The sequence below is a fragment of the Saimiri boliviensis genome, chromosome 11 (genome assembly GCF_048565385.1).
Source record: "Saimiri boliviensis isolate mSaiBol1 chromosome 11, mSaiBol1.pri, whole genome shotgun sequence".
Lineage (NCBI taxonomy): Eukaryota > Metazoa > Chordata > Mammalia > Primates > Cebidae > Saimiri > Saimiri boliviensis.
The window spans coordinates 7,294,124-7,312,805 of NC_133459.1; the positions used below are offsets into that span (position 1 = coordinate 7,294,124).

Sequence of the window (18,682 nt, forward strand, 5' to 3'; positions counted from 1 at the left end):
ACTAGGCGTTCCCCTCCACCTGCTCCTGGTTTTTTCAATTAAGATTTTTTGGCAAGACAGATTAATGAAAATCAGATAATTTCTTTTGATACAGGCTCAGTATATTTACAAGCAGAAAGTCATCCTGTACTCTACAAAGCATGTAGCTACCTTATGTAGTATTTAAGGTAGATAGAAAGAACAATCATTTTCAAGTATTTTTATGCACTCCTTACAGACATTAGCTCATTTAAATTCTCAAAATTAGGTGTCCCCAAACTACATACAGCCCCCTGAGGCCATTTATCCGCTCCCCCACTCCCCCCCCCGCCCCCACTGCACTTCGGGAAGGGGCACCTCTTTCACTGGTGGTCAGTGAGAGGAGCACAGAACGTGGCGGCCCTCCAATGGTCTGAGGGACAGTGAACTGGCCCCCTGTGTAAAAAGTTTGGAGACGCCTGCTCAAAATAATCCAAGGGGTAGGCGTTATCACGCTATTTCACAAACAAAAATCAAAGGTCAGAGGGGACGAATGATCTGCTTAAGGTCCCAGAGCAAGTAAGCGGCAGACGAGGCAAGAGTCATCACTTCGTTCTCAGCCACTGGAACAAGTAATCACGTACAGGCATTTTATAAAGACCGCAACACCTACAAAATTTTCAAGCAAAGAAACACCATTTTACAGAACATAATTTTCCAGTGTTGTCAAGATTTGACCCAAGCTTTCCAAAAAAGAGCTCAAAGCAGACTGCACAGTTAAAAAGAGATCAAGTACTACAGTTACCAGTAAGACCAAGAATAGAACATAGGTCTGCTGACCCTTGCATCAAGCCCAATCAGGCATGTTATTTTGGACGCTGACACCCTTCTGATGTTTCAAGTCACTTGAGAACGGCAAAGAAATTAGTTAATAATTCTTGCAGACAGGGTCGGGTGCGGTGGCTCAAGCCTGTAATCCCAGCACTTTGGGAGGCCAAGGTGGGCGGATCATGAGGTCAATAGATTGAGACCATCCTGACCAACATGGTGAAACCCCATCTCTACTAAAAACATGAAAATTAGCTGGGCATGGTGGCGTGTGCCTGTAGTCCCAGTTACTCAGAAGGCTGAGGCAGAATTGTCTGAACCCAGGAGGTGGAGGTTGCAGTGAGCCGAGACTGTGACACGGCACTCCAGCCTGGCGCCTGGTGACAGAGTGAGACTCTGTCTCAAAAAAAAAAAAAAAATTCCTGTAGACAGAAGAAAATGTAATCCAGGCATAATAGTAGCATGGGAAGGATCACCTGATCCCAGGAGTTTGAGACCAGCCTGGGAAACAGAGCTAGATCTTGTCCCATTAAAAAAAGAGAGAGAGAAAGAGAATGTGAAAAGTATCTAGATTAGAGGGCTCTGCGGTAAAAAGGGACATGATCATAAGAATTCTAACCAGCAAGTTTTGAACCAAGAACACTGGTACATGCAAATCTTATCTTCTGCAGTAAAAAGTAAAATATGACCTCTGTCCGCCTCTCCCTGTGGCCTGTGAATGATTAGCTTGACTATGTTGATAACCAGAGAGAATAAGGAAATACAAGATGAGTGCCTCTCCCAGTTCATTATAATACTTACAGATTTAACCTACTACCAAACTCCTCCACTGCAATGCAAAAGACAGCAAGGACACTACGAATATTTAGCAAATGTCAGGAACAATAAATCCTCCACTGCTGCAAACTACTCTTTCATTCGTTCCGATGATGGTAACTGATGAAGAGTTTGAAAATAGGAAGACTGCTGGGTGCCAGAGAAGGGAGGAGAAGAGCTACAGGATGGGAAACTGTGAAGGTGGAGGAGTGATGGGGAAAGGTCTCAGGAAAGAGGCTGCCAGAAAAAATAACCAGAGAACTAGCTCAAAAGCCTGGTGTACTGAGACCGTCTCTAAAGGAGAAAAAAGGCTGATTATTTACTGAATCACGTATCATCAATAAGATGGGACAATCAAGAACAAAAAGAAAAACAGTAAAAGAGCCTACCTAGGTTAAAAGTTACTTAAATCTGCTTCCACTAGGGAGATAAAACACTATATAAAATTATCCAGCATTTCCAAATGGCAGATGGTAGATTTTAGATGTAATGCTTAATCTTGCAATTATAAGTTTACTTTTTAAAACAGAAATATGAAATAACTGTCAAGAGATTTCTGTATTAAATTCTTCATGGTTTGCAACTTTTAGCAGAGCAGAGACAACTTGAGTTGAGAGGCTACAATCTGGACAATCACATATTCAGGAGAAATCCACTCACTGATCTCTTTTCTACTGAGCCAAACCAAACCTACTACACTCAGGCAAAGGCATTTTAATTTTTAATCATATCAAACTTCAAATCATTGAATTCCCCCAAAAACTTAAAATACGTGTTTCAATATTCCGTATTAAATAACTATATAACCTGTTCTGGGAAGGGTAAGAAATACATTGATTATATAGACTGGCTTCATAATACATCATAGTTTAATGTTTATAAACAGGTTTTCCTCTCTCTGTTTTTACCATTCTCAATATGATCCATCCTAGCACGTGAGATGCAGAATAAATTTGTCATTGACTGATACACATCATCCATTTATTTATACAAGACTATACTTGAAATCACAGAACCTTGGCCGGGCGCGGTGGCTCAAGCCTGTAATCCCAGCACTTTGGGAGGCCGAGGCGGGCGGATCACGAGGTCAAGAGATCGAGACCATCCTGGTCAACATGGTGAAACCCCGTCTCTACTAAAAATACAAAAAGTTAGCTGGGCATGGTGGCGCGTGCCTGTAATCCCAGCTACTCAGGAGGCTGAGGCAGAAGAATTGCCTGAACCCAGGAGGCGGAGGTTGTGGTGAGCCGGGATCGCGCCATTGCACTCCAGCCTGGGTAACAAGAGCGAAACTCCGTCTCAAAAAAAAAAAAGAAAAAAAAGAAAAAGAAAAGAAATCACAAAACCTTTCTTCCCCATGAGTTATCACTGTTCTTGAGGTACTATATACTAAAAGTGTCCAGAAAAACAGCTCATTTTTAAAAAGACAAAATTAAGCAAGAGGAAATCAGTAACAGCACCCAATGTAAAAACTAAGCCAAAAAAAACCCCAAATTCCCTCCAGTCCCAACTTTTCTAGTAGATATTCTTCCATCCATCTCCACCTCCACTCCCTAAAAATGCAGCTCTATGTCTAGGCAGATTAAACTTGGATGACTCCTCCCAAAGTCCTGAAGAGCATTTCTGGTTACTGAGTCCCCCCTTGGCCCTCAGACAGTGGAGTGGCTGGTCCAACTCCATCCCATCTGCCCCATCCCTTGGCCTAGCCAGAGGGAAGACTCTCTCCCCACCTGCCTCAATACCACCGGAAGAAGGCAACTATAGGGAAATGAGAATGAACCCCTTCCCAGCATTCTCTTTATATAATTTCACTCTGGATTTTCCTCAGCAAATCCTTCTATGAGGAGCAAATCCTTTTATGGGGAGTATTTGTCAGCTCTGCCCCCCCCGCCAAGCTTTGTGAAATACAAGGTAATTTTTTGTAAAGCTCCTTTTCAACAACGTATAAGATCCCCTTGTGTATCTGTTCAGTGGAAAGTGCAAACTTTTAGGGCTAGAATATTAAAGAGTTAAAAACTACTCTTCAAAACAGAGCAACATTTAAAAAAGAAAAAAATCTCCACAGAACTCAAAGTGCAATAAGCTACAAACCTCTGCCAATTACCAACTTCAAACTAGTGATAAATGCCATTTCCTATTTCAGCCACTGTGTTTAAAATTAGATATTAACTCTCCAACAATCCCTCCCCCACAACTAACCCTCTGTTCCCAAAGACCTTTCTGTTCTTAGAGTTACAAGAGAAGTCTATGTTCTTCAGGCGGATAAGCATAATCTGTCACTTTACTATCTAAAATCATCAACTCAAATTAAAAGTCAGGGAGTAAAACCGAGAGAATTCTGGAGGCTAGCCGGCGACTGAGCACAGCGCAGGGTTAAAGGAAACCATTTCATAAGATCAAATGTGGAGAAGCCGCAGGAGCAAAGAGGAAAAAAATCAAGTTACATAAAGTCCAATTGTACTCACTGTTTCCTTATTGGGAAGCAGCTCCTTTCTAATTCTGAAGAAGTTCTTCCCGTACTGCCTGAGTCCCTTAACGAAGCGTTTCTGTGATAAAAAGAAACAAATGGGATGTAAAAACCAAAAACAAAACAGGATGTCAGCAAAGCAAAGATATCTACAATCAGCAAAATAACCACACACACAAAAAAAACTCTCGGCTAGGGAATACTGACGAGGCTGGGAGCATGTCAGCAGCTCAGCTGAGACCCACTGGCCAGGGCAGACCCAGACTACCTTCATCAGAACCCCAATCCCACCCACCAAGCTGGGCAGTGCGTGTAGGAGAAGGACGTCCTGCGTCTGAGACTAAGAAGCAATCTGTTCCCTTTGCCACCAGGCACATTCTGGTGCACGAAGGTAAAAATAAATATGCTCCATGTTTTAATAAAACACAACTGCTCTCCCACCTGAGAACCAAGCTTCCCAGAAGTGTCGAGCAGAAAAGGGGAATAGAACCAAACCTGGTGACCCTTCTCCCGAAGGGAACCCTAGGGGGTTAAAAGGCCGCTTTCCTTAATCCAAGGAATTCGTCTGGAGGCACCGGAAGGCACCGGTATCGCAGAAGCCCACCGGGAACCCGAATCCCAGCCAGCCTGCCCCGCCATCCGTCACTAAAAGCCACTCCAAACCACCAGAGAAAAACTAGCACCCCTTCTGCCTTCCCAACGCCCCTTGCTGCCCACCCCCCCATTTTCGCAGCAGTCTCAGACTCGTTCCCAACCCCAGCCCGGAGACTTTCACTTTGTCCCATGCCTCCCGAGCACCCCTCCCCGCCCCGGTGGGGGCAGCTCCCAGCTCCGGGCCCCCACCTCGGGGCTCCCAGCCTGGTCTTGCGCGGCCGACTCCAGCAGCCACAGGTAAGCGCCCGGGGTCCGGGGCGGCGAGAGGCCGCTGCCTGTCACTGGGCTCTGGCTCCACAAAGCGCAGGGCGGAGGCGACCGCGGGCGGCTCAGCGTGTGACCGCGGCGGGGCCGCGCGGCGCGGGGCGCGGGGGGCGCGGGGCTGGGGCCGCCGCCGACGGGGGAGGAGGCAGGAGCGCGGCGCGCAGAGCCCAGCGCGGCAGCGGGCGGCTGCAAAAGGCGGCCTGGATCGCCGCCGCACTCCCGCCCGCCGGCCCAGGCCCCTCGCTCCGGCCCCGGACCCGCCCCCAGGCCGACCCCCGCCCTGCGGCCGGAGCCTCCAGGGCCCCAGGTGCTGAAATTTGTGTCCTCCTTCCGGACAGGAGAACATCAAGGCGGCAAAGCACAGAAACTTCTTCCCTACCGCGGCGAGCACAGGGAGAGGGCGCCCATGGGGCTGGGGCCCTTCCCCGGCTGCTGGGTCTCCAGCCCACACTCCGGATGGACGAGGTTGGCAGCACCGCAGCCGCACACCCTCCGCCCCTGCCCCGCCTCAGCGGCGAAACTGGGGGCTGGCCCCAATGCCCCCCCCTCGCGGTCCCTTCCGGCCCGCGATGGTGGGCGGCCGCTCCCTCCCGGCCCAGGCATTAGCCTACACTTCCTAGGGCGCTGCTTCACAACTAAATCACCACGGAAGCTTCCCAGCCAATAAATCACCTGCCCACCGGGCAGAGGGTCCCTCCCACTCCCTGTGTTTGAGACCCGCCAGGCGGATTCAGTGAAGGGCCAGACTTAGCTTCCTATTCCAGTAGTGGAGGGTTTGCGTTTTTGAATTTCACTCTTGTTGAGATATGACTCATCATTGTCAATTTGCAATATAATTCATATAGTTTGAAGGAAAAATCTGTCAAGGCACATAGAAACAGCAAGCTCTCCTCTAGTGTGAGGAGGAGTGACCTTTGTTACTTGACAAAAGTAGCGTTTATACGATCAACAGGCACCCTGGGCTGTGTGCACAAAGCATATCTACAGGAGAGAAGGCGCAGAAAGATGGCCCTGCCCTCAAGGAGCTGCAGTCTGCCCAGAAAGGCAGACAGGTAAACAAACCAATCCTAGGGCCTGCAAGAAAAACAGCAGAGGAACAAAGGGTGGTGGGTGGAGCCAGGAGGAGGAAGCAACTTACTCTGCTTGCTGTTGTCTTAGAGGAAGTGACAAGGAAGAGCCTGAGCCTGCCAGGTGGGCTCCAGCAGGGCTTCCGCAGAAGTCAGCCAGGAAAGGAACAGAGAACATTCTGGGAACTGCAAGGAGGACAGGGTGTGCAGAATGGAGCGCCAGCAGATAAGACGAAAGAGGCAGGCAAGGATCAGGTTGCAGAGAGCCCTTCGGGCTGCACGGAAGAGTTCCTAATTGTAGGCTGGCAGAGAGGCTGAAGTTTGAGCTTTCCATGAAAAGGCTGGAGGAGGACTGTGCCAGTGTCAGCATGGCCTAAGCGTAGATCAGGGACAGACCAGTTAAAGAGGCTGGTGACACAGTCCAGGTGTGAGATGGGGACCTGAAATACTGGCAACTCCACCTCAGTCACCAGAATTCCTGCTTCTAATTCCATTCTTTAAGTATTCAGTTATCCATTTACTGAGCGCCTAGCACTGAGAGGGGCCTGGGAAGATAATAAAGGTTGCCAAGGACCTTTATTGAACTGTGGTTCATTTTTGCAGGTTAAGATAAATATGTGTGAAGTCATTACAGAACATTCTGACATGTTATCTGGCCAAGCATAAGGAAGTGAAGTACAGCTCATCAGTGCAGCAAGGGACCCAAAAAGGCGGCTAGACAGCAGTGGTCTGTAGTAGTCCAGAATCCCTTCGCCAAGGAAGTGACATCCGCCAAATCATGAGGCGGGGGCGGCTGTCAAAGAGGTGGGAGGTGGCTTGGTGGGCCCTCCATGAAGGTCAGAGGCAGAGAATGGGAGGTGGGTTATGGCAGACAGAGTCTACACAGACTTGAGGCAGGCAATCTGGAGTGTGCCAGGCTGTGGAATGCCAGGACCATGCAATCTGAATGTGGGCGTGATGCTGAGTGACACCTAACAGATCCAGTAGAATAGGCCTACACAATGAAGGCGGCATGTGAGAAAGGCTGACTCTGGAACATCAAGGCAATGTGGTAGAATTGGACAAACAAGTTCAGATGCTGTTTCTTCCATTTATTGTGATGTAATCCTTGGAACATCATCCATTCAACCAGTAGTTACTGACCACCTACTATATGCCAGGAAGCCCGTATATATTAATTCAGAATCTTTACAACCTAAGAAGGAAATATAATTATTACCCACATTTCACAGACAAGGAAGCTGAGGCACAGACAGGTAACCAGATCAACTCCTCAGAGACAAAGCCAGAATTCAAACTAAGCCCCCTCAAATCCACGTACTTGACTGCCACATTCTGTAAAACACAGTCAGGTGTCTACAGAGGTAACTCTTTTCTGTTAACATTTTCTATGACTGTACTTTGCTCTTCTCAGGTCCAACATCAAATCATACAAGCCCTCAGTATTCTTCCTAAGAAGGGTCTTTCAATGCAGTACTTTCCTGCCCATGCTAGTGGCAGTCCCAGGCCAGACCTTTATCTCTCTCTCCTAATAATTAGTCTATTAACCATCTGCCCCATCCACCCATTTAGAAGCCTCTGCCAAGGAGTTTTTCAAAACTACAGATTTCATCCTGAGTCCCAACTTTTCTGGCCCCAGCCCCTACCTAAGAATAGCATGGTGGTCTCTGCAGGACAGTGTTTACAGTCCTTAGTCCTGAATTCAGGGCCCTCCAGGCCCTGCCCACCTTTCCAGCCAGACATCCAATAATGCCAACTGGCCCACACTGGGACCTCTGTCTCAACTCCAGAGTGTGGGTAAGGTATCTCCAGGTTTACCTCAAACCCAAGCCTCAAAATCTCTCCTACTCCCAAATGAAACCAGATGTCCAGTTACTCTCTCATTTGTTTTATTTATTTGTATAAGGCCTGTTTACCCAGAAAGTCCATGAACTCTGAAAAGAATTACATCTTATACCTAGTGCCTCCATATAGCACTAGGCAGTTAATGCTCAGCACATTTTCTGTCTCCTTTTAAAAATTTTATTTATTTGTTAAAAATGAGGTCTTGCTATATTGCCCAGGCTGGTCTCAAACTCCTGGCCTCAAGCAATCCTCCCAATTTGGCCTTCCAAAGTGTTGAGACTGCAGGTGTGAGTCACCACATCTGGAAAAGGGAGACCAACCATGAGATAACGAGGGCCTGGGCTAGGGTGGTCACAGTGGAAACACACTGCTGAAAGCTAAAAGGTCCACTCTGAACTCTCCTAACAGAGCTGACTTCTTGACTCAGAGACGCCAAACTCTCCTAGTTTCGCTCATACCACTTGGCCTAATTCTCTACTCAACCTATAAATGCTGGTGTCTCCCCAAAGCTTTGTCCTAGGGCTTTCTGCTCGCTACACCCTCTCCCCATATGATCTCCACTGTTCCCCTGGCTCTAAATATCCATCGCAACTCACTGTTATTTCTAAAACTAAATCAATCCATGGTCCAAGTCCACTGGGAACACTCAACTTGAACGTCTCACAGGTATCTCAAACTAATTACTTCCAGAAATATGAATTTGACGTCTGGTGGTGAACACAGACCTACCACAGCTGTCAATGTACATCAATACAATGCTATCAAGAGCAAAGCACCCTCGGCCCCACTTTAAAAAAAGAGGAAGTAAAAGCTTCATGTGGCCTGTACTGTTACTTCTCTATGGAAAGCCACAAGGCCTCAAAACCAGCAAAACATCTGCTTCTCAGAGACCAGCCTTTACCTTGTGGTTTACCAGAAATGTAGAGTAGCCTTGAAAATCGAAACAAAGGCGACCACTCACAGTAGTCAATGACTGGAAGGGGTCAACATGTGCAAGAGGCTTCTGGTGTGGTTGTCTCCTTTCCCTCTATAAATTCATCTCTCTTCAAATAAAGACCTTGAAGTTTTTAAGACTTTAACAATTAACACTTGACTTATAAATCAACAGGCCCTATAAGCCTCTAAATGCAAGTTCATGGACACAGTCTGTTTCTTAACAGAAACAGAGCTGAAATTTGGCATTTCCAGTGCTGAAACTCGAGGTCTCATTAATTATTTCTACGTCCATTAGTTTTTCTATCATTCCCAGTATATACATATCAGAATAGCAGGATGCCAAGGGTAAAGGGGGAAGGAAATATAGAAGGCAAGTCACTGGCTTCGCCACTGCTGTCAGGCCTGGGCAGCTCTGCTGTTCATGCTCCCTGGCTCAGCCCGCCCACTCTCAGATGCATGAGCTGAGGGTCTTGGGATGTTGGCACTTGTTTCTCTGGTGTGTTCATGCCCAACCAACCCTGCTGTGTGCTGCTCCTTGGGAACACAAAACAAGTCCTTTTCTGTTTCTGTACCCCCATAGCCAGGTGAGATCCAAATATAAATATATATTCATTTATGGCAAGGAGATTGTTGCTTTGTGTTACAACTTAGTTTATGATTTTATGCTCTAATTTTCAGATAAATTGCTAGAGTTTTCCATTATTGAGCTGAAATTTCATATCACCATCAAAAGTTACCCACCTAAAAGTCCCTAGTAGAGAAAATTTAACTTCTGGCTTAAAAAAAAGTAAGTTACCTAAACCCAGCATTACTAGCCCTGGGTTTTAATAGAAGCTGGAAAGCTCTATTTTGCATTTTTGGTACAGTGGAAAGAACACAAGGTTCGAACTTGGAAGCCATGTGATCTAGTCTTCTGCTCCACTGTTCCAAAAAGGAAATTCTGAAGTGGCTGTTTAGACATAGCCACTTTAGAAACAGCCATATTAGAATAAAAATAAGAATAACATAAAAATAAATACAATCAGGTCAAAATGCATTTAATTAATGTTTTCAAAAGTTCCTCGTGCTATTGCTTGAGCCCATCCCCTGTCATATTCCCAAGTCTTGTGCCTCACTGGTCTGCCCAGATATTGATCCTCACCTCTCTACCCTTGGGGTGGCAGATGGGCCTGGCGCAAGCAGTGTCACCATTAACCTATTGATGAGTACAGACAGCACTGTTTTACACACATGATGGCATGAAAAAGGTAGGCAAGCATCACCCTAGAACAATAAAAACAGCGAACACTGAGTGCCAGGCAGTGTCTTAAAGGCTCTAATGCACTGGCTCATTTAATCATCACAACAACCTTATGAGGCAGAGGCTACTACTATTCCCATCTTACAGGTGGGAAAAGTAACCATATGTGACTAAATCCTTGAACCAGGCTGGGAGGGTTAAAGGAGACCAGTGGAAACAATCGGGAAGCCTCAGGACTATGGTGGGCCTAAGAATGGAGCTAAGTGGGGGCAGGGGCACTGTGGCTCACTCCTGTAATCCCAGCACTTTGGGAGGCCGAGGTAGGCGGATCACGAGGTCAAGAGATTGAGACCATCCTGACAACATGGTGAAACCCCATCTCTACTAAAAATACAAAAATTAGCTGGGTGTGGTGGTGTGTGCCTGTAGTCCCAGCTACTCGGGAGGCTGAGGCAGGAGAATTACTTGAACCCGGGAGGCAGAGGTTGCAGTGAGCCGAGATGGTGCCACTGCACTCCAGCTTGGCGCCTGGTGACAGAGTAAGACTCTGTCTCAAAACAAAAAAAAAAAAAGAATGGAGCCAAGGGTACAGACCAGGAATTTGAGGATGTGGCTGCTGCCTGTGATTGGATTCCAAGATACTGTTTCCCCAAAAAATTTATGTGTAGATAGAAAATACTGGGCAGAGAGTAAACCCTTCAGAGGGTGAGGTGTGTGAATGCCCCTTATCCACACGTGAAACTCCCAGCACAGCTCATTCTGGTGCCATCCCTGGTGCTGGACCTGACCCCTGTCTGCAGTAGCAAGAAAGCAGGAGACAGGGACTAAGCTACAAAAATGGCTAAAAGATACCTCTGCATTAACCCCTGGCTGAGAGCTTTCAAAATTAACTCCCTCTGGTGAATTTTAACTAGTGTATCACAGTCAGAAACTCACCATGACTTCTGAAAAGCGACGTCTACTCAGTCCTCTTACATAACTGTTTGGAAAACACTGTAGGTATTAAAATGATTCCCACTGTGAAAATGGCTCCTTCTGTTTTACCCTGTTTTCTGCACAAAATTTTATGTTAATAACTTCTTGGTTCACAGAGGATAGAAAAACAGGCAGATTGGCAAGTAAGCAAACTATAGCTCCCCCAGGAGACACAGAGGCAATGAGGAAGAGGAACAGACCCACAGCTCCCTTGAAGACACAGAGTAGCAGAAGAAAAGGCACGTCCTAAATGTTAAATGGTAAGGAGGGGTAGGGTGAAAAAAGGAAACACAGATGCCAGGCAGAAGAAATAAAAGCCTTTCCAAACATTTGCATTACATGAGGCTGGCTCTCACTGAGAAAGCACTGGACGAGAACTATAGTTCCTCCATATCATCCTGTTTCTTAAAGATCCCTGTCACCCCGTATCTGCAACACATTTCCTTCTGCAGCTTTACTGTTGATACTGCTTTGAGATGTATCATTTCATTTTGATTTTACATATTTAACATTTTAATGAAAGGGTGACTGAGTAAGGCACTACTTTTTCAATAAATAGTAACAGAACCAATTTGCCTGGGAGGAGACCTGCCAGCAAGCCGTGATGGGCATTTCCAAGATTTCTAGTGTATGCTGCTCCCGATTTCTGCCTCCACTTCAAAAACGCTTTCTACTTACTAGTGTTATTCCAGGAGAGCTAGTTAATAGTGTAATAAAACTAGTTAGAGTTTAAAGGCAGCAAATAGGATCATTTAAAATAATCATCCCATTTTTATTGATGATTCTCAAATCTCTCTCTAGATCTGACATTTTGCCCTAGCTCAGACTTGCACCTACACTTTCTACTCAGACTAACATCCTCCATGGTTTTAGGACATCACCATCCCAACGTGGACACTGACAGCCGTCAGCCACATCTTCCCCAAAGCGGCAACTCATGAACCCAGAGAACTGACTGAGATATTTCAGTGTTTCTTGAGTTCCCCAAAGCCTTCAGGCTTCTGTACAGAGTAGAAGTGGTAGTGGTAGTGGCCCAAGTATGATAATTGCCACAATACACTCTTCAAGGTAAGTGTCACTGGGCTCATTCTACAGATAAAGAAACTAAAGGTTAGGTAAATTAAATATCCTGGCCCATCCCACACCTAATCATCATCAGGGCCAGAATGCAAGTCCAGTTCTAACAACAAAAGCCATGCCAATAGTAATAGAGTGTGAGCTGCTAAGTACTTCTGTGTATTAACTCATGCCATGAAACTCCATACATGACACATGGAGACCCAGTGCTACTCTGGGTAGGTTAAGATGCAGCCCTATTACCCTTATGTTACTACTGGGACAAGTAAAACTTCTTTCCACATATACCTTAAGATAGGGAATTGAATCGCCAGGTGCAGTGGCTCACACCTATAATCCCAGGACTTTGGGAGGCTGAGGCAGGCAGAGCTCGAGGTCAAGAGATTGAGACCATCCTGGTCAACATGGTGAAACCCCATCTCTACTAAAAATACAAAAATCAGCTGGGAGTGGTGATGCATGCCTGTAGTCCCAGCTACTTAGGAGGCTGAGGCAGGAGAATCGCTTGAACCCAGGAGGAGGTTGCAATGAGCCAAGATCACGCCACTGTACTCCAGCCCGGCGACAGAGCGAGACCCTTGTCTCAAAACAAACAAACAAACAAACAAACAAAAAACTCTAGTCCCCAGGCTACAGACCACTACCAGTTCATTGCCTGTTAGGCACTGGGCCACAGAGCAGGAAGTGAGCTGCAGGCAAGTGAGAAAGCTTCATCTGTATTTACAGCTGCTCCCCATGGCTCAAATTACTGCCTGAGCTCTACCTCCTGTCAGATCAGCAGCAGCATTAGATTCTCGTAGGAGCACAAATCCTATTGTGAACTACGCATGTGAGGTATCTGGGTTGCATGCTCCTTATGAGAATCTAAGGCTTGGTGATCTGTCGCTGTTTCCCATCACCCCCAGATGAGACCGTCCACTTGCAGGAAAACAAGCTCAGGGCTCCTACTGATTCTACATTATGGGGAGTTGTATAATTGTTTCATTACATATTACAACGTAATAATAATAGAAATAAAGTGCACAATAAATGTAATGCGCTTGAATGACCCTGAAACCACCCCTCCTCGAAGTCCATGGAAAAACTGTCTTCCACAAAATTGGTCCCTGGTACCAAAAAGGTTGGGGACTTCTGCTGTGTACCACGGCAGTCTTATAAACACTGCATACTTCATTAACCTAAACATTTAAAATGTTTCCTTTCTTTAATAATAAATTAACCTTAGCTTACTGTAACTTTTTTACTTTATAAAGTTTATAAAGTTTTTTAATCCGAAATGTGTTTATTGAGATGGTTTCCCACTCATCTTGATTCAGAGTGCTTTTAGTGCTGCTTCCTCCTGAAAGAACATCCTTCTGTAAGCCTTGCTTTTCCTCCTGTAGGCTGGCAGAGGACAGTGGAGCAGCCAACACACACAACTACCGTCTGTGCATGGCTGAAGACCGTGGTGATTTTATAGCATCCTGGGCATTTCACATCCATGAAGTAGGAATTGGGGCTCTGCACCAGGCGTTTCTTCTTATGTTTCCTCTTCTCCTCTTCTAGAGAGGGATGAAGGAGATCCTTTGCGAGAGGCATGTTCTCGTGGGTAGGTCGTCACCACCGGAAAAGCTAAAATGTCTCTCTCAACTTCATGGGCCTAGCACCTCAAATCTCCTCAGCCTTTCTCTCACCAAGCCAGCTTGGCCTCTCTTAGCTCCCTGTGGCCCTATTTCTGTCAGCTGCAGCAGAGTTCTCCTGGAAGAAATGCCTGGCTTGCTCTCTGTTCCTGTTCCCACTCCTTCCATCAGTCACCGTGCCCTCTAGATTCATTCTTCATGGAGTTTCCTATTCAGCATGCTCCTCTGTTGTTGCAGGGGCACTGCCACTAGAGGGTCACGGCATGCCAGTGGCTGCACTGGTCTCCTCCCCGGCCTCCGTGTGTCTCCACACCCAACAACATTCCAGTTCTGGGCATTCTGTATATGAATGTATTGTTTTATTTGAAGACCTGCGACAATTCCTAGCACATCCAAACTATCAGTCTGCTAGTTAACAGCCTCCAGAATTGGGTTCCCAATCACCTATACCACCATGTAGCGAAGCTAATTACTGTCATACCCCATCCTGATTCCATTCTCTGGGGTTTTACCAATGCCTTTCTCTCTTACCCAATCTAGAATGTCCCTCCTTCACTTCTGCATATTCAAATGCATCAATTCAACTAACATTCATTGAGTACTAATTCTAATGAAGACACTGCAAAGAGCACAGCACGAGGCACTGTGCAAAGCATGTTCCAGTCTAAATTCTATCGCTACATAGAGTCCACTTTGCTCTCTCTCCCATCTCAGAAAAACAATTCCTGTTTACAACTAGAATTAATAAGCACTTTTGCCATTAAAAGGTCGATAGATCTTCCACCATATTGCGGATTCCTTTCCAGCAACAGTTGAGTATTTCATGTCTTCTATAATCTTCAGAGCCCCTAGCAAAGTGTAACTAAGCAATACCATGTTGGACGGCTGCATGGGATTGTTTTTGGTCCTAGAGGTTTCCCTAAAACATAATAAATGTTTGGTAAGATGGAAACAAAATTTCAAATCGATGTTAGATTTATGTTTCTTTTTTCAAAGAAGAATGGAGAAGTAAATGAGATTTCAAAATAGGATTAATTGCTTGGACTCTCAGTGCAGAAAACACTCTTTTGTACCTACTCACCGCAGAGGAGTAAGGGGTGTGATACTTTCAAGGAAAGTTTACATACCCATATACAGAAACTTAAACTCTTGAAATAAAAGCGCATGTCAGAGATTATATACTACACGCTGGATATCCATGAGGAAAATTTTCCCACCAACAACCTGGCATGGTTCTGCCACTAAATAACTACATCCCCTGTACTAGTGACTAGCCTATTCTCAGGACTACCGTGTTCCTGGGTGCAAGATGGGTGTCTAGGCCTCTACCATCTTCAAAGCTTCAACTTCTATGCCCTGGTTCTCTTAACAATGGAGCAACAGTAAAGCAGGGTAGCCTCTTGCTCTTACATAGAGACAACAGGACGGCTGAACTATTTCCAAAAAGACATCCTGTTATGTGTGGTATGTTCTATGTTCTGTCAACTGTCTTAGATACCTGTAATATCTAATAACACCACAACCACTTGGCTCTCCCTCTCTGGATATGTGTCTTTGAAATAAATCCTAGTTTTAGCACACACAAAAAAAGACCTGTTTCCAGACTAGTCCCAGAAGATTCTATGGTAATTACAACAGGATCCCAAATCCAAGCCCCCTGAGTAACAGTCCATTCATTTCTTTAAAAAGTCCTCTCTAGGATCAAACATGGGAGCTGTTTAGCAGACACAGACGAATAATACCAAAGAGTTCTCTTTTCTGTTTCCTTTCTTTTCATGTTCTTCCTAATCTTCCAGAGGCCAAAGAGAATGAGAAGAAGCACTCAGGAAGGCAGGTCGAATATAATCCTGCCTGGCTGTTCTCCCTTCCTCAGTTTGTATTATGATAATGGACAGCTTCTGGTTTAAATCATTGTTTTATTCCATCACCCCACCACTAGCAACCCCCAGTTAAGATTAGCTATAGAAACGTAATACAAAGGGCGACTGAAGTGCCAGGTCTTTCAGTGTGTGAGGCCAGGAAAAGAGTCCAACAGCCCCTAAATACCCCAGCTGACTCTTCTGATGATATGCCCAGAAATGTCTACAAAAGCTGAGCAGCTGTCAACTCAACACTCCCTGCCACACCTGCACTATCAGTGGAATCAGAGAATGATAAAGCTAGAAGGAAGCTTTAGAGAACTATGCTGGTTGAAACCCTCATGTTACAGATGAGGACCATAAATCATTTAACTGAAATTAAACTAACAAATCAAACCACGCACACCCACAAAAATCTTTACATTTATGACAAACTATATTTTCTAGCAGTGGCCACTCCAATACAGATTCCATCCCACATGCTCTTACAATGCAATAATGACAATCCTTCACTGACAGGTGGGTATCTCTGTTATCTCCTCCTGAGCCTTGGTAGACCTTTGTGACTCTCTTGACAAACAGACTGTGACAGAAGTGACACCAGGTGACTTCTAAGACTACGTCATAAAAAGCAGTGCAGCTTCTACTGGGCTCTCCTTCTCTGGACATGTCTTTGAAGCTCTGAGCCACCAGATTAAACAGTCTGGCTTGCCTGAAGTCACCACGCCGCTGGTGAGACTACCAGGGATGAAGAGAAGCTACAGAATCCCTGGTTATTCTAGTCCCCAGCCGCTTAAGTCTTCCTAGGCCAGACTCATCAGTGAAGAAACCTTCAAGATAATTCCAATACTACCTATCATTTGACTGCAATCGCATGAAAGCCAAGTGAGAACTGCACAGCAGAGCCACTCCTAAATTCTTGTCCCATAGAAACTGTGAAAGACAATAAATGATCATCACTGTTTCAAACTGGGCTAATTTTTCTTATTAGGGCAATGTGTTATATAGCAATAGGAAACTAATACAAGATTCATTACTAAAACCACTAAAAATTTTAACCTTAGTCACTATTAATTCAAGGAAATAAATACGCAATCTTCCAATTACACGTCCCCAATTTGCATGCCTGTCACTCTCTATAGCCTTACTCTGCTTCATTTCAAGGCCTAGCTCTTATCATCACCATGTGATATGATTATATGACATGAAATAGGCTACGTTACTGAATATATGAGGAAAGGGCCTTTGTTTTGTTCACTATTATATCCCTAGCACCTAGAATAGCACTTGACAATACATAGCAAGTGCTTGACAACCATTGGTCCCTGAGTTCATGAACATATCTGGAGGTGACTGGGCTTAGTCTTCCTCCAAGTCTATTTGATCTCTCATCATCTGCTCTCCAATTTGACTCAATGTCTCTTGATATGTATTGACTGCGCTGTTATGTTTCTAAGTCTCTAACTACTACTGATAAAACCACTAGATGTTCTTAGTTCAAACCCACTAGAGGAACCACACCAGCCCTTCCATGATGCCAGCTCAGCATCCAGGGTAGAGCCAGTGATTTCCTTTGTCAACACACCTGCATGCCAAAAACCCTTCCCAGGAGGTCTCAAATATCAAATAGAAGTTACTCCATTTTTCATTCAAAGACCATATGCCCAATGGGAAAATGACCTCATGTTGGTGGTTTAAATAGCAACTGTGCCAACTAGCACAGCCCACTGAGCTACCCTATACGTCTCTGTCAGTGCCCCTCTGGGTCTAGATAATTACACTGAGTACACTGAAGTTCTTTCATTATTACAGGCCCAACAAGAAGTACTGCCACTGGACGAATATCAGAAAGCATGCATCAACGCACTTTCAAGTCAAATGAGAACTGGCTAGTTAAGCAGCAGCATTAACAGATGTAGAGATTCTGCCAGCCAAATGCCTCTTGCCAATTCTGGTCACACAGCTACACCCAAATTAAAAATAACCCAACACAGCTAGGTGCAGTGGCTCACACCTGTAATCCCAGCACTTTGGGAGGCCAAGGTGAGTGGATCATGAAGTCAGGAGTTCAAGACCAGCCTGGCCAACACAGTAAAACCCCATCTCTATTAAAAATACAAAAAATTAGCTGGGGGTGGTGGCACGTGCCTGTAATTCCAGCTACCCAAAAGGCTGAGGCAGGAGAATCATTTGAACCTGGGAGGCAGAGGTTGCTGTGAGCTGAGATTGTGCCACTGCACTCCAGCGTGGGTGACAGAGTGGGACTCGGTCTCAAAAAAATAAAAATAAAAATAACCCGACACTGATAACAGAACCCAAATGGGCATGGAAGGCTCCTTCCCTCCCTACAATATCACCCTAGAGTCTCCATATAAATGCCCCTGTAAAGTGGCTCATAAGTAGGTCATTAAAAAGTTTACCTTTCCAGCCAGGTACGGTGGCTCACACCTGTAATCCCAGCACTTTGGGAGGCTGAGGCAGGCAGATCATGAGGTCAAGAGATGGAGACCATCCTGACTAACATAGTGAAATCCCATCTCTACTAAAATACAAAAATTAGCTGGGTGTGGTGGCGTGTGCCTGTAGTCCCAGCTACTGGAGAGGCTGGGGGCAGGAGAACTGCTTGAACCTGGGAGGCGGAGGCTGCAGTGAGACGAGGTCCTGCCACTGCACTCCAGCCTGGGGGACAGAGCAAGACTGTCTCAAAAAATAAAAGTTTACCTTTCCTTGGCAAAGTAGATCTCAACACAGGAGGAAAGAGAAATAAGCTAAAAAAGGCAATGTGGATTGTCTAGAAGTTACAAGGGAACAAAAAAGTAGAAATCCTTAGTGAGGAAACCTTTTGCAAAAACTGTAATTAAAAGAATCTAGATCAGTGGTTGCCCAATAGAATATAAGCCAAAAATGTTAAGTTTTACTTTTTCAGTAACCATATTTTAAAAAGAAACAGGTAAAATTAATTTAAATGTTTTTTAACTCGATAAAAAATATGATCATTTCAACATGTAATTAATATAAAAGTTACCAATGAAATATTTCACATTATTTTTCTTCCTATTCAATCGTTGAAATCAGTG

General features: G+C 45.2%; 2 protein-coding genes across 15 annotated transcripts in view; both read right to left on the minus strand.

Moving 5' to 3' along the window:
• RERE (arginine-glutamic acid dipeptide repeats) overlaps nucleotides 1-18,682 on the minus strand; it is a 484,877-nt gene that overhangs the window by 63,902 nt on the left and 402,293 nt on the right. For 12 of the 14 annotated variants that reach the window (XM_010338545.3, XM_074380011.1, XM_010338540.3 and 9 more), the window contains one exon: nucleotides 4,068-4,148. In XM_010338545.3, the coding sequence (XP_010336847.2) occupies nucleotides 4,068-4,148 (81 nt within the window). The other 2 variants (XM_039473474.2, XM_039473473.2) reach the window with 2 other exon arrangements.
• On the minus strand, nucleotides 13,449-18,506 carry LOC120365906 (small ribosomal subunit protein eS27-like). Its single transcript, XM_074380015.1, has one exon. The coding sequence runs from the start codon at nucleotides 13,703-13,705 to the stop codon at nucleotides 13,451-13,453; it is 255 nt and encodes an 84-aa protein (XP_074236116.1). The 5' UTR covers nucleotides 13,706-18,506; the 3' UTR covers nucleotides 13,449-13,450.